General features: G+C 43.0%; 1 protein-coding gene across 3 annotated transcripts in view; it reads left to right on the top strand.

The window, feature by feature from the left end:
* Positions 1-19,824, top strand: part of LOC115090621 (potassium voltage-gated channel subfamily KQT member 1-like) — a 408,883-nt gene that overhangs the window by 372,081 nt on the left and 16,978 nt on the right. For all 3 annotated transcript variants that reach the window (XM_029599979.1, XM_029599980.1, XM_029599981.1), the window contains exon 12: positions 10,400-10,426. In XM_029599979.1, the coding sequence (XP_029455839.1) occupies positions 10,400-10,426 (27 nt within the window). The remainder of the gene's footprint in view (positions 1-10,399; positions 10,427-19,824) is intronic.

Here is a 19,824-nt window from a genome sequence, read left to right as displayed (position 1 = left end):
GACACTATGAGTACCTGGTTATGCCCTTTGGCCTCTGTAATGCTCCATCAGTTTCTCAAGGCATGATGAACGAAATCTTCAGAGACCTCCTGTACACCTGTGTGGTGGTCTACAAGGAAGACATTCTGATCATCTCTAAATATTTATCTTCTCATCGTAGAGATGTTAATCAAGTGCTTCAGAGGTTTCGAGTCCACAAACTGTAGCTACATTGGAAAAATGCCTATTTTAAAAAGAGAGCCTGCCCTTCTTGGGATATATAATCTCTAGCAAGTGTTTCCGCATGGACCCCGGGAAGGTAAATGCATTCTAAATTGGCCTCAACCCTCTGGTCTTCACCCGTTGCAAAGATTTCTAGGATTTGCCAATTTTTATCGCCATTTTATTCCCAACTACTCTCACTGCCCTCACCCAGAAGGGGGCCAATACCAAGAACTGGCCCCCGGAAGCAGTCACGGCATTCTCTAAGCTAATAAAAAAGCCTTTCTTGAAGAACCATGTCTTCGTCACCCGGACCCCATGCACCCCTTTATCATCAAGGTTGAAGCTTCCTTGGAAGGAGTAGGAGCTGTTTTAAATAAACTCTCGGACAGGGGGAGTCTCAGACCATGTTCATTTTTCTCAAAAAAATTCTCTCCAATGGAACGAAATTAAGGAATCTGGGACAAGGAACTGTTAGCCATAAAACTGGCTTTTGAAGAATGGCGGCATTGGTTAGAAGGGGCACAACATCGAATTACTGTATATACGGACCATAAAAATCTAGAATATCTCCATAACTCGCAATGCTTAAATGCCCGTCAGGCTCGATGGTCATTGTTTTTTGCCCGCTTTGACTTTGAAGTGAAGTATAGACCAGCTCATAAAAACATTCGTGTGGATGCCCTCTCCCGATCATTTGAAGTGGAAGATACTCTGGAACCCCTAAGCCACGTTATTGATCCTGCCCAAATCCTCCTGGCTGCTTCCATGCCATCTCACCTGGACAGACAGTAGTTCCATGTCATCTCTGTTAGAAAGTACTTGAGTGGGCACACGACTCTCACATTGCAGGTCATCTCAGCTGTGCACGAGCCTTAAACCTTCTTTAGCACTTTTACTGGTGGCCACAAGTGAAGAAGAAATCAGAAATTATGTGGATTCCTGCCCCATTTATGTTCAATAAAAACCCCTGGTAGATTACCCCCATGGTCTGTTCCAGCCTCTACCTGCACCCAAGGAGCCATGGACTCATTTATCCACAGATTTCATGGTCGATCTTCCCCCTTCTGAAGGTTGTCTGGTCATCTGGGTGGTTATTGATCGCTTCAAGATGGCCCATTTTGTGGCCCTTCGTAGGTTTCCTACTGCCCCAGAACTAGCCAAGCTCTTTACTACACACATTTTCCATTTACACGGACTCCCACAATATATCCTCTTAGACAGAGGTACTGAATTTACTGCAAAATACTGGCGATCACTCTGCAAAAAATACAATATTACATTGGACTTTACTACGGCTTACCACCCTCAGGCCAATGGACAAACAGAATGCACAAATCAAATTCTAAAGACATTCCTGCAAATGTTTGTCAACGAACGTCAGGACAATTGGGCTGCTTTGTTACCGTAGGCTGAATTGTCCCATAATTTCTACTTCAATACCACCACTGGAACCTCCCTATTCCAAATAGTCTATGGATGACAGCCCTAACCCTTTGCTACCCTTGCCTTTTTCAGTAGCCTCTCCTGCAGCCCAGCTAATGACTCAGGAACTTCAGAATCTATGGGCCCGCACTGTGTCCATGATACAAAAAACTGCCCTTAGAAGAGTACGTATAAGCATTGTTTACCAGGTCTGCAGCTCAAGTCTGGGGACAAAGTTTGGCTAAGTACCTAATACATCCGATACAGGATACCTTCTATGAAACTAGCCCTTCGTTATATTGGGTCATTTTCCATTATCCGACAGATAAAACCTGTCACATACCAGTTGCGTCTACATACTACCCTAAGGATACACAAAGTCTTTCACTTCTCCCTCTTAAAACCCTTGGTGTTATCCTGGCCCACTCGAAAAATTCTGGAACCCTCAAGGGTTTCTTCAGCCAAGGATCAACTCTATCAAGTCAAGGATGTCCTGGATGTCCATCAGTGGAACTGAAGATGGGAATATCTGATACCTTGGGGGGGGATATGGGCGAGAGGACAACACTTGGGAACCAACCTCAAACATATTGGATAAAAAATTGCTTAAGCAGTTCCATGCTTGCTACCCTATGAATCTTAAACCTCCTGGAAGGGGGCATAAGAGAGGGGGTACTGTTACGCTTGCCGGCTTCAGGATTGCATGGCCGGCTTTCATCACCCGTCAGGGCCCCAGAGCAGATCCTCTTTGGCGGTGGCAAGAAAACACCGCTGCCACGAGTCTCCATGGTGGCTAGGAATGTCGCCAGCACCATGAACCCGACAGCTGCATAGGCGCACATGCGTGCACTTCCTGCTGGGTCTTAAAGGGACCACGGTGAGAAAATTCCTGCTGTTCCCTTTTTTTGTCATCAAGCAGGGACTATTTCAACCTGGTCCCTGCTCTCCAGCTTTGCCTCTGCAACAGGTTCTCCTGGAAGCTGCTGGCTGTGTTTTGGTTCTGCTCCTCATCTTGTCTGATTCCAGCCCCTTGGTGCCTTCAGCCCTTGTTCCCCGCTTCCTGGTCCTGCTCCCAGTGATGAGAGCCTGGTGGATCCTCTTCCAGGTAGGGACCATACTTGTCTCGGCTCAGGGGTCCACTGTTTGCAAAAGCTTTGATGTATACTTTGAAGTGCCGAAAAGTGGAATATATATAAATAAATAAATAAATGTAAATCTGCCATATCAAAACAATGCTAATTCCCAGAACTTAAACAGCAACAACCCTATTCAGGAAAGAGCAGCACTGAAAATATTATATCAGGCCTTAGAAGACCAATACACTTCCTACTGAAAACAGAAGAAGATGGAATGGTATAGACATAATCTATACACAACAAAATCCCTCACCTTGATCACACATACAGAACAGACCCTTACCAAATAAGTGACCAACAAAAACCAAAAAATGAAATTTAATACATCAATCATAAAAATCAAACCATACTAATGAAAAAAATAAATATTTGAAAACTGAGTAGAAAATCCAATAATTAAAACCTCAAAAAATGTTTATAAAATTTCCTAAAATATATTTCAAAACAGCAGACATATCCAATAACAAAGCTAATAAGGATTTTTAAAATCTCCCACTCTTCATACCTGGGATGTTTCGATTTTCAGCCGTTCTGAGATTGTTGTTGATTGGGGTATGGGGGGAGCTGTAAAAACTTTATACTCTCACACACACATACACAGGCTCTCACTCCCTCATACACGTGCACCCAACACACAGGCTCTCCTCCACAACCTCCACTGGCTTTCACCAACCCCTCCACACTGGTACTCATACACACCTGCACACTAGCAGTCACACATACATAGACATCCTCTCACACAGGCTCTTGCCCACCCACACACACAAAGACTCACAACCCCTCCCCACCATGAAAACAGCCTCTCTCGCCCCATACCCCACAGGGAAGATGAGGCGATGGACATTAATCCAGTTACTCCACACTGTTGTAACTTTATGGTCGTCTCTAGCCAGGGAATTTCTAAGTTTGTGATCCCAGTTGAGTTGAATGTGCTAGTCGACTCTGGGAGTGTGAAAATGCTCGTACGAGGGACCTAATGAAGTGAGTCTAAATGAACTATAATAAAATAGTGTCCCTGGTACATATTCACAGGGAAACAAAAATAGAAAGAACCACAACCTGTCTTGTTACCCTAAACAGAATAAACCAAAAAGACTCGGGATCCAATTCTTTAAAGCTGTGTACACCCAATGTGCTGATAAATATATTTAAAGATTTTGATAAGACCGCATCAGCAAGCCAGACGATGGTAGTATGGTAACTTGCCGTCCGGATTACTCGTCATTTGCGGCGTTGTTATCAGTTCAATGAAAGTCTATATTCAAGAATGTTTGCAAATCATTATTAAATATCAGTGCAGATGTGACATCTCTTCCTCAAAATGTAATTGAAGAATAAAGCCCGACATCGGCTGGTGTTTTGCGATGAATATCGCTTCTTCAGGAGTCAATTTTGATGATTCCAATAAATATAGAACAGATGCTATTTGAAAACCAGAAAACATATATCAAATATATAATCTGCACAAAATTATATAAAGTACTTAACTTGAGGTGTCACAGCAGCGCCAACCTTCATCCCTGACGATACCTTCTCCCAAAAGTTAATAATCAGAACGGGACAGAACAAACCCTGAATCACCTACCCTTTAAAAAGCCAGCGTTTTTGTGTGCGTGGTGACGTATGACGTCCCGTCTCACTGACGAAACGTTGCTATGGTGACCTGTCAACAATGAGCAGCGCTGTCAAGATAATAGCGTGATACTGATGGTAGATGGAAGATTCAAAAACAATATTTCCTTCACAAAAATACTTGAAGTTCCATTGCAGAATTCAGCCCTTTAGGCTCGACTGTATCAAGACGATGGATCCAAAGTTGCTCAGCACGTAGTAAATGGTTGTTGAAATCTCCACCACGCCAGCTGGGGGATAATTGTTCAAGTGCACAAACTTTCAAATCATCAAAAGTATGTTGATGTTGAAGACAGTGAGCTGTCAATGGAGCTGTCAACCTCCCCGTGGAAATGCAGGACCGATGTTCAATTAGTCGAGTCTTGAGTGCTCGCTGAGTCTTACCTACATGCCACAAATTACATGGGCACTGTATTAAGTAAATCAATCCAGTGGAACGACAATCCGTGAATTGTCTCAAAATAAAAGTAAAATTTATTCTTGTAAAATGCAGGGAGGATGTGTCAATCATTACATGACATACTGTGCATGTTCCACAGGTCATGTGTGCTCCTGTGTGAACCACTGGCTGTGGAGCCAAAGAGTCAGAATGAACTAATAAATCTTTGAAATTAGAACTTCTAGTGAATGCAAACTAGGGAGTGTCTTGAAATTCATCATGGATCTGCAGTAAGTGCCAATTTTGATGAATGATCCGTTTCATGACTTGAGTCATTGATGAAAACGGCAAGACGCAAGTCAGAGTGTCTGTTGATCCTATCATCTGTGGTATAAATAACCAGTCCCTATTAGTAAATTTTGCACGCGTGTAAGCGCGCTTGACACATCGTGGAGGATAATATCTCTTAATGAACCGATCTGTCAAAGCAGCGGCCTGGTGATGGAATTCTTCTGGGGTTGTACAAAGTCTCCTTAGCCGAAAAAATTGGCTTACTGGTAGATTCTCTTTTAAGAACCGCGGATGTGCACTGGAGAAATGTAAAAATGTATTGGATGCAATATCCTTCCTATAAATGGTAGTCTCAAAACCATTAGATTTCTTGAGAATTTTAATGTCCAAGAAATTGATGACCATAGTGCTGATCTCAGATGTAAAGTGGAGATGAGAATTGTGCGTGTTCAACCAGTTTAGGAAATCTTGAAAACAAGAGGTCGTGCCTGTCCAAAATAACAGTACATCATCTATATCTTTTCCATGTTTTTACATGTTGGATAAAAGGATTATTATTGTATATCCAATTATCTTCAAAACTAGCCATGTAAAGATTCGCTAGATCTGGGCAATGTTCTCTCCACCTAGCTTGATGGACACTCTACCTGGGCAACAACAAGCTAGGTGGAGAGAACATTGCCCAAATCTCATCTTGGAGTGAGTTTCCTCACTCCGAAGGCCAGCAAATCTTCACAAGAGACCACTGTTCTGTTCGTACGTCTCATGTTGAATGTGAAAGTGGCCCCCAACCCCCTACACTCATACCTAATCCCCACCTCGAGTTACTAGGTGGGCCTCCCATAGGGATACAAATACCTGTCTAGGGAGGAAGCACTATAGCAAGTCTCTCTCTCTCATACTGAGGCTGTCCGGAAACATCGTGAACTGCGATAAACCTTTACCGGTCTCTAGCGCACAACGTAACACAAATGAAAGAGGTGTAGTTATTGGCCGCGTTAGGAGCCGCGCTAACACTGCAGCTGTTTTGTGGCACACGATAAATCCTCCCTACTTTACATTTGCTCCGCCCCCTGAATACAAAATTAAAAATTTGCATTCACAAATCGCGTTAACGGCTGTTAGCGCAATTTGCGGAATTATCATCCACGGTAACTCCTTGGAAAATGACCCCCTAAGACTCCTAAGTCCCAGGGGCAGCACCATCAGGACAAATATACTTATGCTGCTCAGAGACTGCCAGGAAGGAGGGGTTGGAGTTGGAGGAAGAATAACCACCCAACCAGAATGTCTTACAAGGTTTCTTGGAGTGGGAACCAGATGATCTGGGGAACTTTAGGTGAGCTCTGGTACAGAAGACTGGAACAAGACCCTGGAACAGGAAACTGGAAAAGGAACAGGAAGGCAAACTTGCTATCACAACGTGATTGACCTGATGGCCAAGGCATCGTTCCGGGGAACGGGCCTTGCCTTATATACTACAGAGTTGTGATGGCATCAGGGAGTGACTCGACTGGGTTTCCCGCGCTGGGCCCTTTAAATGGCAGTACATCCTCCGCGCCCTATAAATGGCAGTACATCCTCCGCGCCTAGGGGTGGAGCTGAGGAGACGCTGGATGCAGAGCCCCGGCAGGAGCTCTGCTGTGAGGCCTGCAAAGACGCCAGAGTCAGAGAGTGCTGAGGAGGGCGATGGGGGCGGCCGGGACCGACAGCGGCAGTGAGGCCTGAGCTCATGGACGGCTGAGAGAGGTGAGCAGGCCCAGCCGCGGAGCGTACGTGGCCGGGAAGTATAACACATATGCTAAGACTTGCTATGTCTGAAGGCTAACTGTTCCCTGAATCTAAGTTGAGCTGTACTACTGTTTTGAGACTGCAGTTAAGCTGGGCTGCTGCTTGTCGCAGCTATTATAAAAGACTGTGTATTGCCTGAACTCTCCTGAGATTAAGGAGAACTGCTGCACTGTTGGCTTTTATTTACATTTCTTGTCCTGAAGTATCCAAAATGAAGGCCAATGGCCAATTTGTTTGCTTAATCTCATTGTAAATAACACTGAAGCACAGCCAGAGTCTATTAGTGGTTTCCTCTGGCTGTACCCAAGTCACTGACCGCTTGAGCTACCACATGGGGGATGATGGACAGGATACTGCAAAGTTGGGGAAAGTGGGTGTCTGTCACGTCATGTTTTACCAGAGCCCACTGTAAACCATTTTTCCTATGTTTCTGAAACCTCTGTGGGAGATGGGTGAGAGATACTGGATGGTTCAAGGAAGGGGACGTTAAATGAAACTGGACAATTCCTCCCTCAGATGAATCAGCTCCATTTTAATTGCAGACAACTGAAGGCAAAAGGGATAACCTTTGATTCTCCAAATGATAGCCTTGGGACATAAGCACCACAATTGTTGCATTGAATGAAAGACATTTTGTTATATTATCACTAATCCCTTAAAAATCCTATAGATATGGTCTGGTAAAATTTAGGCTCTTGCAAAAGATTTTAAATAGGTATATGAAATAAAAACTAAAAATATTTGTATTAGCTAGTAAAGATTAATAGGTAGAATATTAAAATCAAATTTTACAAGCAATATGACAGTTTGTTACTATTATCTGAGCTGTAAGGACCTACCATGTATTGAGAGATCAAGTAATTGAAAATAATGAACTATGAGTCCGGGTAAGACTATATAAGAAAAGTAAACTCAGGTGTGGGTGGGTAGAGGGGTAGGAAGGAAGATTACTTCTAGGGGGAAAAAACAAATTTCACTTAGCTTGTAGCTGCCTCTCACAGAATGACCTGCAGAAAATGAATAATTTATTCTACTAAATGCTGGTCTCTAGGCAATTGAATTCTACAAAAGAGCCCCTCCACTGATGATTAAAAAAAACTTATGGGAGTTTTTTTTTTTTCTTTTTCAGCCCCAATACACACTTTTGAACTTTTGTTCACAAGTAAAAGAACCCCACCCTCAAAGGCACAAAAATAATTTAAAAAAAATCAACAAGAAATATACTTAGCCCAGATATTATTAATAAGCAAATTCTATTGCTGATGCCAGTTGAACACTGGGGTGAAAATACATCTCCATATATGATGATGTTATAATTAGTAGTCTACATAGCTGTTTATAATGTCCAAACATTTGATTTACTTGCCCTTTTGATTATGAATTTGTATTTAATGTTCAAGTCCTTGTGCCTGATTCACTAAGCCCTTTTGCCCATTCTAAATCTATTGGGGGGGGGGGGGGCGCGGGGGAAGCTTAGCTAATGAGGCTTCTTGTTGATTAGGTTAAAACCAAGCATACATTTAGGGTTAGGAAAACATAAGCAACTGCCTAGGGCACCACTTTTGAAGTTTCCAAATACCTGGGCTGAAGAGGAGCCTGCTTCCTTTTGCTTTAGGTCTGTACATTGCTGCCTCTTGAAAAAGTCATGGCTATAGTACTCTGGCCCCAAAACCCCTCCTCCACTTTCCAATGCCCAGAGGTGAAGCCCCTGTTCTCTGAACCCTAAAAGAGAGAATCCCTGTCTTCATCCTTCAATCTTGTCTATGGTTTATTTATTTTATTTAAATTCTGCTTTTCAAGCACTTCAAAGCAAATTAAATGCAGGTACTGTAAATATTTCCCTGACAACAGAGAGCTCACAATCTTAGCTTTTTGTTCCTGAGGCAATGGAGAGTGAAGTGACTTGCCCAAGGTCACACACAGCTATCTTAGGCCTGGATTTTCCAAATCCCACAGGCCTTTGTAAATCGCGCAGTAATGGGGGGTGGGGGCGGGCCTGCGAAAACCGGCAGCGATCGCACCACCGCGGTGTTATCGCTGCCGGCTTTCGCACCCAATAGCGCCACCATGAAAGGTGGCGCTATTGGGTGCGCTACTGGCAGTGATAACGGGTCTTACCTTATCGCTGCCAGTGAAGTTTCCGCAGCGTCCGCTCCGACGCCGTCCCAACTCCTCCTCTTCCGGTGCCGACGCCGCCCCAACTCTGCCCTGATCTAGCTATCGCATGTGAAAAGGGACTTTTTGCGTGTGATAGGGTTAGAAAATAACCCCCTTAGTTATCCAGCTAAGTAGCATATATACCGGTATATATTTTTTTACTTATCTGGCTACGTCAGATAGTTGGATAAATAGCAAGAGAGGATGTATCCGGCTAAGTACCACCTTTGCTGCCAATTATCTAAATAAGTTGGAACTTGTCGGGATAAGTGGCGCCATTTATCTGGATAAGTTGGAACTTGTCTGTGTAAGTGGCACTTTCAAGATTTAGCCAGATAAATTGGATTTATATCCAGAGAAATAGCATGCAACTGCTATACACACATATTTTTCATCCAACTTTAAAAATATATGGATGGAGATTTTAGCTGCGTAATTTACATGCATTTAACACCCCACCCAAAGTCAGGTTTCATATGTGTAACAAGTCCTGAGTAATGAAATTTCCAGTTTTACCAATTAGCCTCCCAGTTCGCCCATTCCATCTGCAGGTCATCAAGACTCTCCTGGTTTTTCAGCCTGAGCTCCTCACAGTTTACCTACACCCCTCACCCAGTCCAGATCTGGCAATAAGGAAGTTTTATTCTCAATTACACCAGATAGTTACCAGGTGTAAATATATGCAAGTAACAGCTATATGTGTGTCACTTTGGGAAGCTCTAAAATAGCAATTTATGAGTGTAAATTTTAACCCATCCCAGGAATGCCCCTGGACAGCCCCTTTTTTACACATGCAATTTTGCTCGTGAATGCCTACTTACACACATATGTTTGGGTTTTTTAAAAATACTATGGAGGTAATTTTCAAAGGATTTACACACCTAAATGTGACATATGATCATACCAATTTTCAAAAGCAATTTACTCAATACCCAGTTTTACTCAAATAAATGATTTTTAAAATCAGGCCTTTAGTGCGCAAGTATATGCCTTTTTGCATGTAAAAGTGCTAATTTTACATGTGTAACATTTTGAAAATTCACCTTTAAAGATGCCAAAATCTTAATTCCGGCCCTGGTTAAAACAATCAAGTAAGTTGTACTTTGGTTTAGTAAAGAATCGAACTTCAGAATTTAGAAGTTATAAAGTCTTAGAAAAAATGTGTAATCTTAAAAAAGAAAAATAGTACTAAAATAATATTGGTATACATGTACTATAGGCATGGCAAATATAATAATGTACCTTAAAAAGTGTACATTGAGGTTTGTGTCAGGTGTTCCCAAAACGATTTCTTCTCCATGATCCAATTTTATTTTAAACCTTTTGCTTTTATATATTAGAAAAGTATTATATCTTTTGAACCCATTTCATTCTTCTTATCTATTAGGTCTTACAAGGATGTTCAGGCAATCAGGTAGGTTGTGAGTTATTTTGCATGGTTTTGTTTGTCTTTAATCAAGTTTTGCAAACCTTCCCAAACTCAAATACGTTACTAGCTCTTTTGGATTTCCAAGTTGGTAAGGTTAGTGATTTGTTTGTACTATTTGACAAAAATTTCATAAATGAAACATTTATGAGATAGCATTTCCATGACTGATACAGTTATTAACAGTGTATCATATATTTTCAAACAGGCCTGAACCCAAGTAACTATGTATATCCCATTATGTAGTCGCTTCTATGAGATTTTATAAATTATATCAAATTTATAGTTACAGTGTTAGGATTGTGGACCCTTGTGTTGGGATGAGGTTGATGCAACCTATAGGGATGGCCCCTTAGGTCCTCACCACCAACTGGTAGAGCAGATAGTGCAAAGACTCAGCTGGAGCTTTGCCTATGCCATCCCCTTTCCCCTTGGGTTGAGCCTTTGGGTTCCAGGGGAGAGCAGGTCTTAGGTGGCAATCTCTGGGGCAAAGGCAGGAGAGTAAATCCAGTGTTAAGCTGAGGTTGGAGGCAGGCAGCAATAGGAAGTGGTGAGAGTCAGGGCTGTGGTCAGTGGCAGGCAGCAGGTAAGGCAGGATGAGGCTGGCAAAGTCCCTGACTGCATGGAGCAGCAGTGTCATTGGCCACGTGGAGCAGCGGTGCCCAGTCAATCGGGCACCGTTGGGTGAGTGAGCCAGTTTACGATGGTAGCCCGCGAGCTGGTAAACGTAACACTACCCACCTTCCTAAGCCCCCTTCTCAAGGTCCAAGGTTTGGGTTTGCTGGGAAATTGCCTGTGGTAGCCCTTATTAGAAGTGATGCTTGAAAATTGTTGGCAGGTTCCCAAGAGTTCTCCTCTGGACCAAAGTGCTTCCAGGGATTGCGGTACTCAAGTTTGTTCTGCACCCTATGCGAATTTAAAATTTCTTCTACCTTGACGCCATCACATCCACAGGAGTGGGAGGATTCCTGGAAGGCCAGGAAAAGATTAGTGGTTTTAGTAAGGAGACATGAAATAAGTTATGGACCCGTACAGTATTCGGAAGCTTCAGCTGGAAGGTGACAGGACAGGTGAGAGGATGGATTACGGCCCAATAAACATGGGGCCATTTGAAGTAATGCCACTGTTAGCCATAGATGTTGAGTGCTGAGCCATAACACAGTGGGAGCACTGTGCTGAGCTGAGCCATTAAACTGTGGGAGCACTGAGAAGAGAGGATCACCTTGCTGGTGGCTGAAAAGAATTAGTAAACTGCTTGGAGGAATTTTTAAAACTTAAAAGTATTGAGGAGAAGTAAACTATTGGGGTACATTATTTAGTGTATTTGTGTTTTATTTTAAATAGGTAGTCAGAAATGAATGTAGGACCGATGAGATTTTGAAAGTTTTGGTTACAATAACATATTTATAAATGGTTTGGTTTTAAAATAATTGTAAACCTGCAAAACACTTGAAGCAAGAGTAATGGCAGAACTGCAAGGCTGCAAATATAGAGTGTAGGTACTGCAGTGAGCACTTAGACTTTTTTTAGAAAGTAAACTCTGAGAAGAGAGCATTTCCTCTGAATCAGCAGCGTAAGAACAATGTAACAGTCTCTCTGTATGCTTCATGAAATACAGATGTTCATTGTAGGGATATCAATTATCATCTTTTCAGAATATATGTCTACTATGAAATAAATGTAGTTTTTGATGAGCTAAAGTGCAATAACATGTAAATCAATTTATAGGTAAATTTCTCACATTAAAGTTAGCACATTAATGCAAAAAACGTAACTACATTTTGAGGTGCAGTAAGTATCTTGTGGTAATGTGTCTGCTTTTTAACATCACATATCGGTGTTGGGACCGGTCCTGTTCAATATCTTTGTGAGCGACATTGCGGACGGGATAGAAGGTAAGGTTTGTCTTTTTGCGGATGACACTAAGATCTGCAACAGAGTGGACACGCCGGAAGGAGTGTAGAGAATGAGATGGGATTTAAGGAAGCTGGAAGAATGGTCGAAGATATGGCAGCTGAGATTCAATGCCAAGAAGTGCAGAGTCATGCACATAGGGTGTGGAAATCCGAAAGAACTGTATTCGATGGGGGGAGTAGGGCTGATATGTCCGGGGCAGGAGAGAGACCTCGGGGTGATAGTCTCTAATGATCTGAAGTCGGCGAATCAATGTGACAAGGCGATAGCTAAAGCCAGAAGAATGCTGGGCTGCATAGAGAGAGGAATATCGAGTAAGAAAAGGGAAGTGATAATCCCCTTGTACAGGTCCTTGGTGAGGCCTCACCTGGAGTACTGTGTTCAGTTCTGGAGACCATATCTCCGAAGGGACAGAGACAGGATGGAAGCGGTCCAGAGAAGGGCGACCAAAAAGGTGGAAGGTCTTCATAGAATGACTTATGAGGAGAGACTGAAGAATCTAAATATGTACACCCTGGAGGAAAGGAGGAGCAGGGGTGATATGATTCAAACTTTCAGATACTTGAAAGGTTTTAATGATCCAAAGACAATGACAAACCTTTTCCGTTGCAAAAAAATCAGCAGAACCAGGGGTCATGATTTAAAACTCCAGGGAGGAAGACTCAGAACCAATGTCAGGAAGTATTTCTTCACGGAGAGGGTGGTGGATGCCTGGAATGCCCTTCCGGAGGAAGTGGTGAAGACCAAAACTGTGAAGGATTTCAAAGGGGCGAGGAATAAACACTGTGGATCCATAAAGTCTAGAGGATGTGAATGAAGAGAAGAGGCAAGGGGTGGCTTGCTTGCGGGAATGACGGCTACTACCTGGAGATTAATATCCTTATTCAATAAACATACACACAGTTAATGCGACTCCAATATTGCTCTATGCTTCAACGGCAAGAGGAAATGTGGAAAAAAGGATTTGCATCCACAAAAAAGCAGGGGAGTAGCTTGCTTGTTATGGCGGTTACTGCCCCAAATCAAATAAGCCTGATACTTCACTTTCAATGCACATCCGGCATAGCTCTCTCCTTCAACGGCAGGGAAAATGAAGAAAAGATGATTTATATTCAGCATCAACCAACAAGGAATGAATTACATAGTCTGGGTAAACAAATAAGCATGGGAGTAGCTGGCTTGTTACGGCGGTTACTACCCCAGATCAAATAAGCCTGATACTTCACTTTCAATGCACATCCGGCATAGCTCTCTCCTTCAACGCCAGGGAAAATGAAGAAAAGATGTTTTATATTCAGCATCAACCAACAAGGAATGAATTACATAGTCTGGGTAAACAAATAAGCATGGGTGTAGCATGCTTGTTAAGATGGCTACTACCCCGAATCAATTAAGCATGATACTTGACTTGGAATAAGTATCCAGCGCAGCTCACTGCTTCAGCAACAGAGGGAATTAAGTAAAAAGGATTTTTATTCAGACAACCAACAATGGCTGAATTGCACATGCAGGGTAAACAAATGGGAGTAGCTTGCTTATTACGGCGGTTACTACCCCAAACCAATTAGCTAGATACTTCACTTAGATGCAGCTCCAGAACTGCTGTCTGCATCGATGGTGGGGGTGGAAGGGAATTGGAACCAAAAAGTTACCAATAAGGGCCCTGACCTTAGCGGTCAGAGTAACAGATTATGAAAACAAATAGGTGTGAAAGCTTGCTGGGCAGACTGGATGGGCCGTTTGGTCTTCTTCTGTCGTCACTTCTATGTTTCTGTGTTTCTATGTTAAGAAGGGTGGAGGACTAATTAGTCCTGGGGGGATTCTGCACTACTGCGGAGCGCAGAATTTGTGCAGAATTCCCCCCCTGCGCAGAATTGCCATTTTCTATACAGAATTACCATTTTCTGCGCAGAATTGCCAAATTCTGCGCAGAAAATAGCAAAGGAAACCCCGGCAGGCCATGAACAGAACACGCGAAGATGAAAGCCCACGTGTGCCGCTGGACAAGCTCTGTTCGCAGCAAATATGGAAGGCCCCCATGTGAACATAAGAACATAAGAAAATGCCATACTGGGTCAGACCAAGGGTCCATCAAGCCCAGCATCCTGCTTCCAACAGTGGCCAATCCAGGCCACAAGAACCTGGCAAGTACCCAAAAACTAAGTCTATTCCATGTTACCATTGCTAATGGCAGTGGCTATTCTCTAGGTGAACGTAATAGCAGGTAATGGACTTCTCCTCCAAGAACTTATACAATCCTTTTTTAAACACAGCTATACTAACTGCACTAACCACATCCTCTGGCAACAAATACCAGAGTTTAATTGTGCGTTGAGTAAAAAAGAACTTTCTCCGATTAGTTTTAAATGTGCCCCATGCTAACTTCATGGAGCGCCCCCTAGTCTTTCTACTATCCGAAAGAGTAAATAACCGATTCACATCTACCCATTCTAGACCTCTCATGATTTTAAACACCTCTATCATATCCCCCCTCAGTCGTCTCTTCTCCAAGCTGAAAAGTCCTAACCTCTTTAGTCTTTCCTCATAGGGGAGTTGTTCCATTCCCCTTATCATTTTGGTAGCCCTTCTCTGAACCTTCTCCATTGCAATTATATCTTTTTTGAGATGCGGCGACCAGAATTGTACACAGTATTCAAGGTGCGGTCTCACCATGGAGCAATACAGAGGCATTATGACATTTTCCGTTTTATTCACCATTGCCTTTCTAATAATTCCCAACATTCTGTTTGCTTTTTTGACTGCCGCAGCACACTGAACCGACGATTTCAATGTGTTATCCACTATGACACCTAGATCTCTTTCTTGGATTGTAGCACCTAATATGGAACCCAACATTGTGTAATTATAGCATGGGTTATTTTTCCCTATATGCATCACCTTGCACTTATCCCCATTAAATTTCATCTGCCATTTGGATGCCCAATTTTCCAGTCTCACAAGGTCTTCCTGCAATTTATCACAATCTGCTTGTGATTTACTTACTCTGAACAATTTTGTGTCATCTGCAAATTTGATTATCTCACTCGTCGTATTTCTTTCCAGATCATTTATAAATATATTGAAAAGTAAGGGTCCCAATACAGATCCCTGAGGCACTCCACTGTCCACTCCCTTCCACTGAGAAAATTGCCCATTCAATCCTACTCTCTGTTTACTGTCTTTTAGCCAGTTTGCAATCCACGAAAGGACATCGCCACCTGTCCCATGACTTTTTACTTTTCCTAGAAGCCTCTCATGAGGAACTTTGTCAAACGCCTTCCGAAAATCCAAGTATACTATATCTACTGGTTCACCTTTATCCACATGTTTATTAACTCCTTCAAAAAAGTGAAGCAGATTTGTGAGGCAAGACTTGCCCTGGGTAAAGCCTTGCTGACTTTGTTCCATTAAACCATGTCTTTCTATATGTTCTGTGATTTTGATGTTTAGAACACTTTCCACGATGGAACACTTTCCATGAGGGGATGTGCCGCGAACTGTGCTCCGCTTGCGGCGAAGATAAAGGCCCCGATGGGAGAGAATGGGTGTGAGAGAGGGGAGGGGAGGGTGAGAGAGAGAGCATGGGAGGTAAGAGAGCGAGGGTGGGAAGCTTGAGTGTGGGTTTCAGAGAGAGGGAGCCTATATGATGGGAGGATGTAAGGGGGATGGGAGGGTAAGAGAGCAGGAGGGTTTGAGAGAGCATGGAAGGTAAGAGAGTGGGAGGTGGGGGGATGCTTGAGTGTGGGTTTCAGAGAGAGGGAGCCTACATGAGGGGAGGGTGTGTGGGGGAAGGGAGGGTAAGAGAGAGCAGGAGGGTCTGAGTGAGAGCATGGGAGGTAAGAGAGCAAGGGGATGCTTGAGTGTGGGTTTCAGAGAGAGGGAGCCTATATGAGGAGATTGTGAAGGAGTGTGTATGCGTGTGAGAGATTGGGAGCTCGTGTGTATGAAAAAGGGATTGTGTGTATGTGAAAGTGCTAGCCTGTGTGAAGGGATTGTGTATGTGAGTCAGAGCCTGTGTGAAGGGGTGAATGAGAGAGAGACATAGGTAGCCTATGTGAGGACGTATGTGTGAGAAAGAGAAAGGGAGCTTGTGTGGGTGTGTATGCAAGAGAGAGGGTCCTGTATGAGGGGATGTGTGAGGGTGTACGAGAGAGTGAGGGAGCCTTATGAGGGTGTGTGTATGTGTATTAAAGAGAGGGCAAATAAGAAAGCCCGTATAAGTTGAGTGGCGGGGACGCTCAAAGAGACCTCATAATAGATGTCACCTATTTAAGCTGACATGAAAGCTTATAATGGCTCAAGCTTTTCTTTGCTTGTAATCATCGGTCTCTATGAGCATGTGATGCTCCTGCAATAGGTAGCTATCTCGCGGCACGGTCAGTCTCTATTAGTACTCTAATATAGAGTCTCTTAATATACTTAACTTGCGATTTTCGTGTCCGTAGACAAACCAGTGTAGTTAGTATAAGTGTAATCCGACGCTGTTCCGACACGGCGTGTTTCGGAGGAAACCCTCCTTCCTCAGGGGCTCGGATATCACTAAGGCTGGTTTTTCACATTACTGCAATAAAGTAAATATAGACAAGACAGTGCCAAGATACCCGCAAATTTTAGGCTAGCGTGAAGGATGGAAGAAAGCACTTACTTTGTGGAAGGCAAGTTATGCGGCTGTATTATAGCGTCTCAAATGGTTCTGTAAAGCAAAGTGTGGAAGTTGATAAAATATCCACTTTATGTTGAAATGAACAAAGAAATACCTTGTCCCCATAGAATACTGACTTCCAGTGATGCTGAACTAGCATTCATGGAGCCGTGCAAGACGTCTGTCAGCGGCCGGCACGATGCTAACGCTGGCTTTTAATGGGGAAAAGGGCGCCAAAACAGTGTCTAAGTCCTGAAATGGGCATATACGTCACTGACGGGCGCCATTTTAGATCTGAACTATCCAAAAAAGGGAAGTGATGTCATCGGACGCCATCTTGTAAATTTCTCAACTTCAGGGTACCCCCATATCTATCCATATAAGGACTTGTGCGTCACTCAAGACGCCATCTTGGCTGAAGAGGAATCGGTAATAACATAAAGTCCCAAAAAGATACAGTTAAATCAAAGTGTACCACTCGATCCTTTCATTTAGACCATGTGGTTCCACAGATTTGAGACGGTATATCCACTGTTGTTCTTTCAAATTTAAGATTGAAATTCTGTCCCCACCTCGCCATGATTGTACAACCTGCTCTATAATTAACCATTTAAGCTGTTCAAACGTATGTTGATGGGTAACACAGTGTTGCACCATGGGAGCCTTGAGGTCCTGGTTCTTGATCCGACTTTTATGTTCAATGAGACGTATTCGGATTTTGCGCTTGGTCCGACCTTCATATATTTTGTTGCACGGGCATATCAGTCCATATATGACAAAATCTGAATTACAATGGACAAGATGTCGCCGTGTGATTCGCACCTGCGTGTTAGTGTCCAACCATTCAATGCCCTTAATCGCCTGAACACAAAAAAAGTGGTACACTTTGATTTAACTGTATCTTTTTGGGACTTTATGTTATTACCGATTCCTCTTCAGCCAAGATGGCGTCTTGAGTGACGCACAAGTCCTTATATGGATAGATATGGGGGTACCCTGAAGTTGAGAAATTTACAAGATGGCGTCCGATGACGTCACTTCCCATTTTTGGATAGTTCAGATCTAAAATGGTGCCCGTCAGTGACGTATATGCCCATTTCAGGACTTAGACACTGTTTTGGCGCCCTTTTCCCCTTTAAAAGCCAGCGTTAGCATCGCGCCGGCCGCTGACAGACGTCTTGCACGGCTCCATGAATGCTAGTTCAGCATCACTGGAAGTCAGTATTCTATGGGGACAAGGTATTTCTTTGTTCATTTCAACATAAAGTGGATATTTTATCAACTTCCACACTTTGCTTTACTGAACCATTTGAGACGCTATAATACAGCCGCATAACTTGCCTTCCACAAAGTAAGTGCTTTCTTCCATCCTTCACGCTAGCCTAAAATTTGCGGGTATCTTGGCACTGTCTTGTCTATATTTACTTTATTGCAGTAATGTGAAAAACCAGCCTTAGTGATATCCGAGCCCCTGAGGAAGGAGGGTTTCCTCCGAAACACGCCGTGTCGGAACAGCGTCGGATTACACTTATACTAACTACACTGGTTTGTCTACGGACACGAAAATCGCAAGTTAAGTATATTAAGAGACTCTATATTAGAGTACTAATAGAGACTGACCGTGCCGCGAGATAGCTACCTATTGCAGGAGCATCACATGCTCATAGAGACCGATGATTACAAGCAAAGAAAAGCTTGAGCCATTATAAGCTTTCATGTCAGCTTAAATAGGTGACATCTATTATGAGGTCTCTTTGAGTGTCCCCGCCACTCAACTTATACGGGATTTCTTATTTGTTGTTGAAATCATTTGTATCCTGACCAGTGGATTCTTTTATTTGTTGTAAATAGAGGGAGCATGTGTGTGAAAGAGGGAGGGACAGAGGGAGCCTGTGTGAGGGGCAGAACTGAGAATGGGGTCAAACTCTGGGAGTGGCAATAGAGTGGAAAGGGTTGAGCCTAGAAGTGGAAGGGAGAGATACTGGCAGGTGGAGGAGTTGGGGCCTGAGAGGGCAAAGTGGCCAGGGGAGTAGGGAGAGCGAATGGAAGGGACACTCTTACAGTGAATTTCTAGGGAAATTCTGCTCAAAATATTTAAAATTCTGCATCTTTAAGTAATAAGTTTTTTCTGTATTAATTTAAAATGTAATTACTTAAAGATTGTCATGTAATTTGTATTATTTTGACCAATATAAAGTTTGCAGAATTTTAAGTTTTTTTGTGCAGAATTTTAAATTTTTTTGCACAGAATTCCCTCAGGAGTAACTAATAGAGGCTTATAATTAAACCAAACACACATACAGAAGGCATTTGCTGATACAAACTGAAATTATAGTCATCCAATATGAATGTGATGAGTCCTAAACTATGCAACTTTGTCACTTGAGTATGACCCTTGGAGGAGTTCTGGAAGGGGGAGTCTCTTAACCTCTTTTCTGGGGTTTGCCAAATTATTGATGTTTCTGAATCTCTGACTGAAAAGTTTAGCTTCACGGAAAAGGACTGTTGCAGACCATTACTTTGGAACAGTCACAGGCGGCAGTATATGGCTGAAGAACAGGTGTATGTTAACTAATGGGAAATGTATGAATGGAATTTCTATTGGGTGTTCATTATATGTCGCCTTTCAGTGCCTATGGAAGATGTTTTCACTAGAGACAGCAAGTATGAGCACCATATATGCCTCTCTTCAAAGTTTGGTGGTGAAGGGGGAGTCCCAGGGGTACCACATAGATTCTGGGGTGTCTGAAGTGTCTCTCCTCAAGAAGAGGGCTTTCCTCCTCAATGGGAAGGAGTGTTTCTCCCTAGGGGATCAGAAGTTGTCTTAAAT

This window comes from Rhinatrema bivittatum, chromosome 4 (assembly GCF_901001135.1).
Source record: "Rhinatrema bivittatum chromosome 4, aRhiBiv1.1, whole genome shotgun sequence".
NCBI lineage: Eukaryota > Metazoa > Chordata > Amphibia > Gymnophiona > Rhinatrematidae > Rhinatrema > Rhinatrema bivittatum.
The sequence above is the reverse complement of the archived record's forward strand: the minus strand, read 5'-3'. Positions and strand labels throughout refer to the sequence as shown.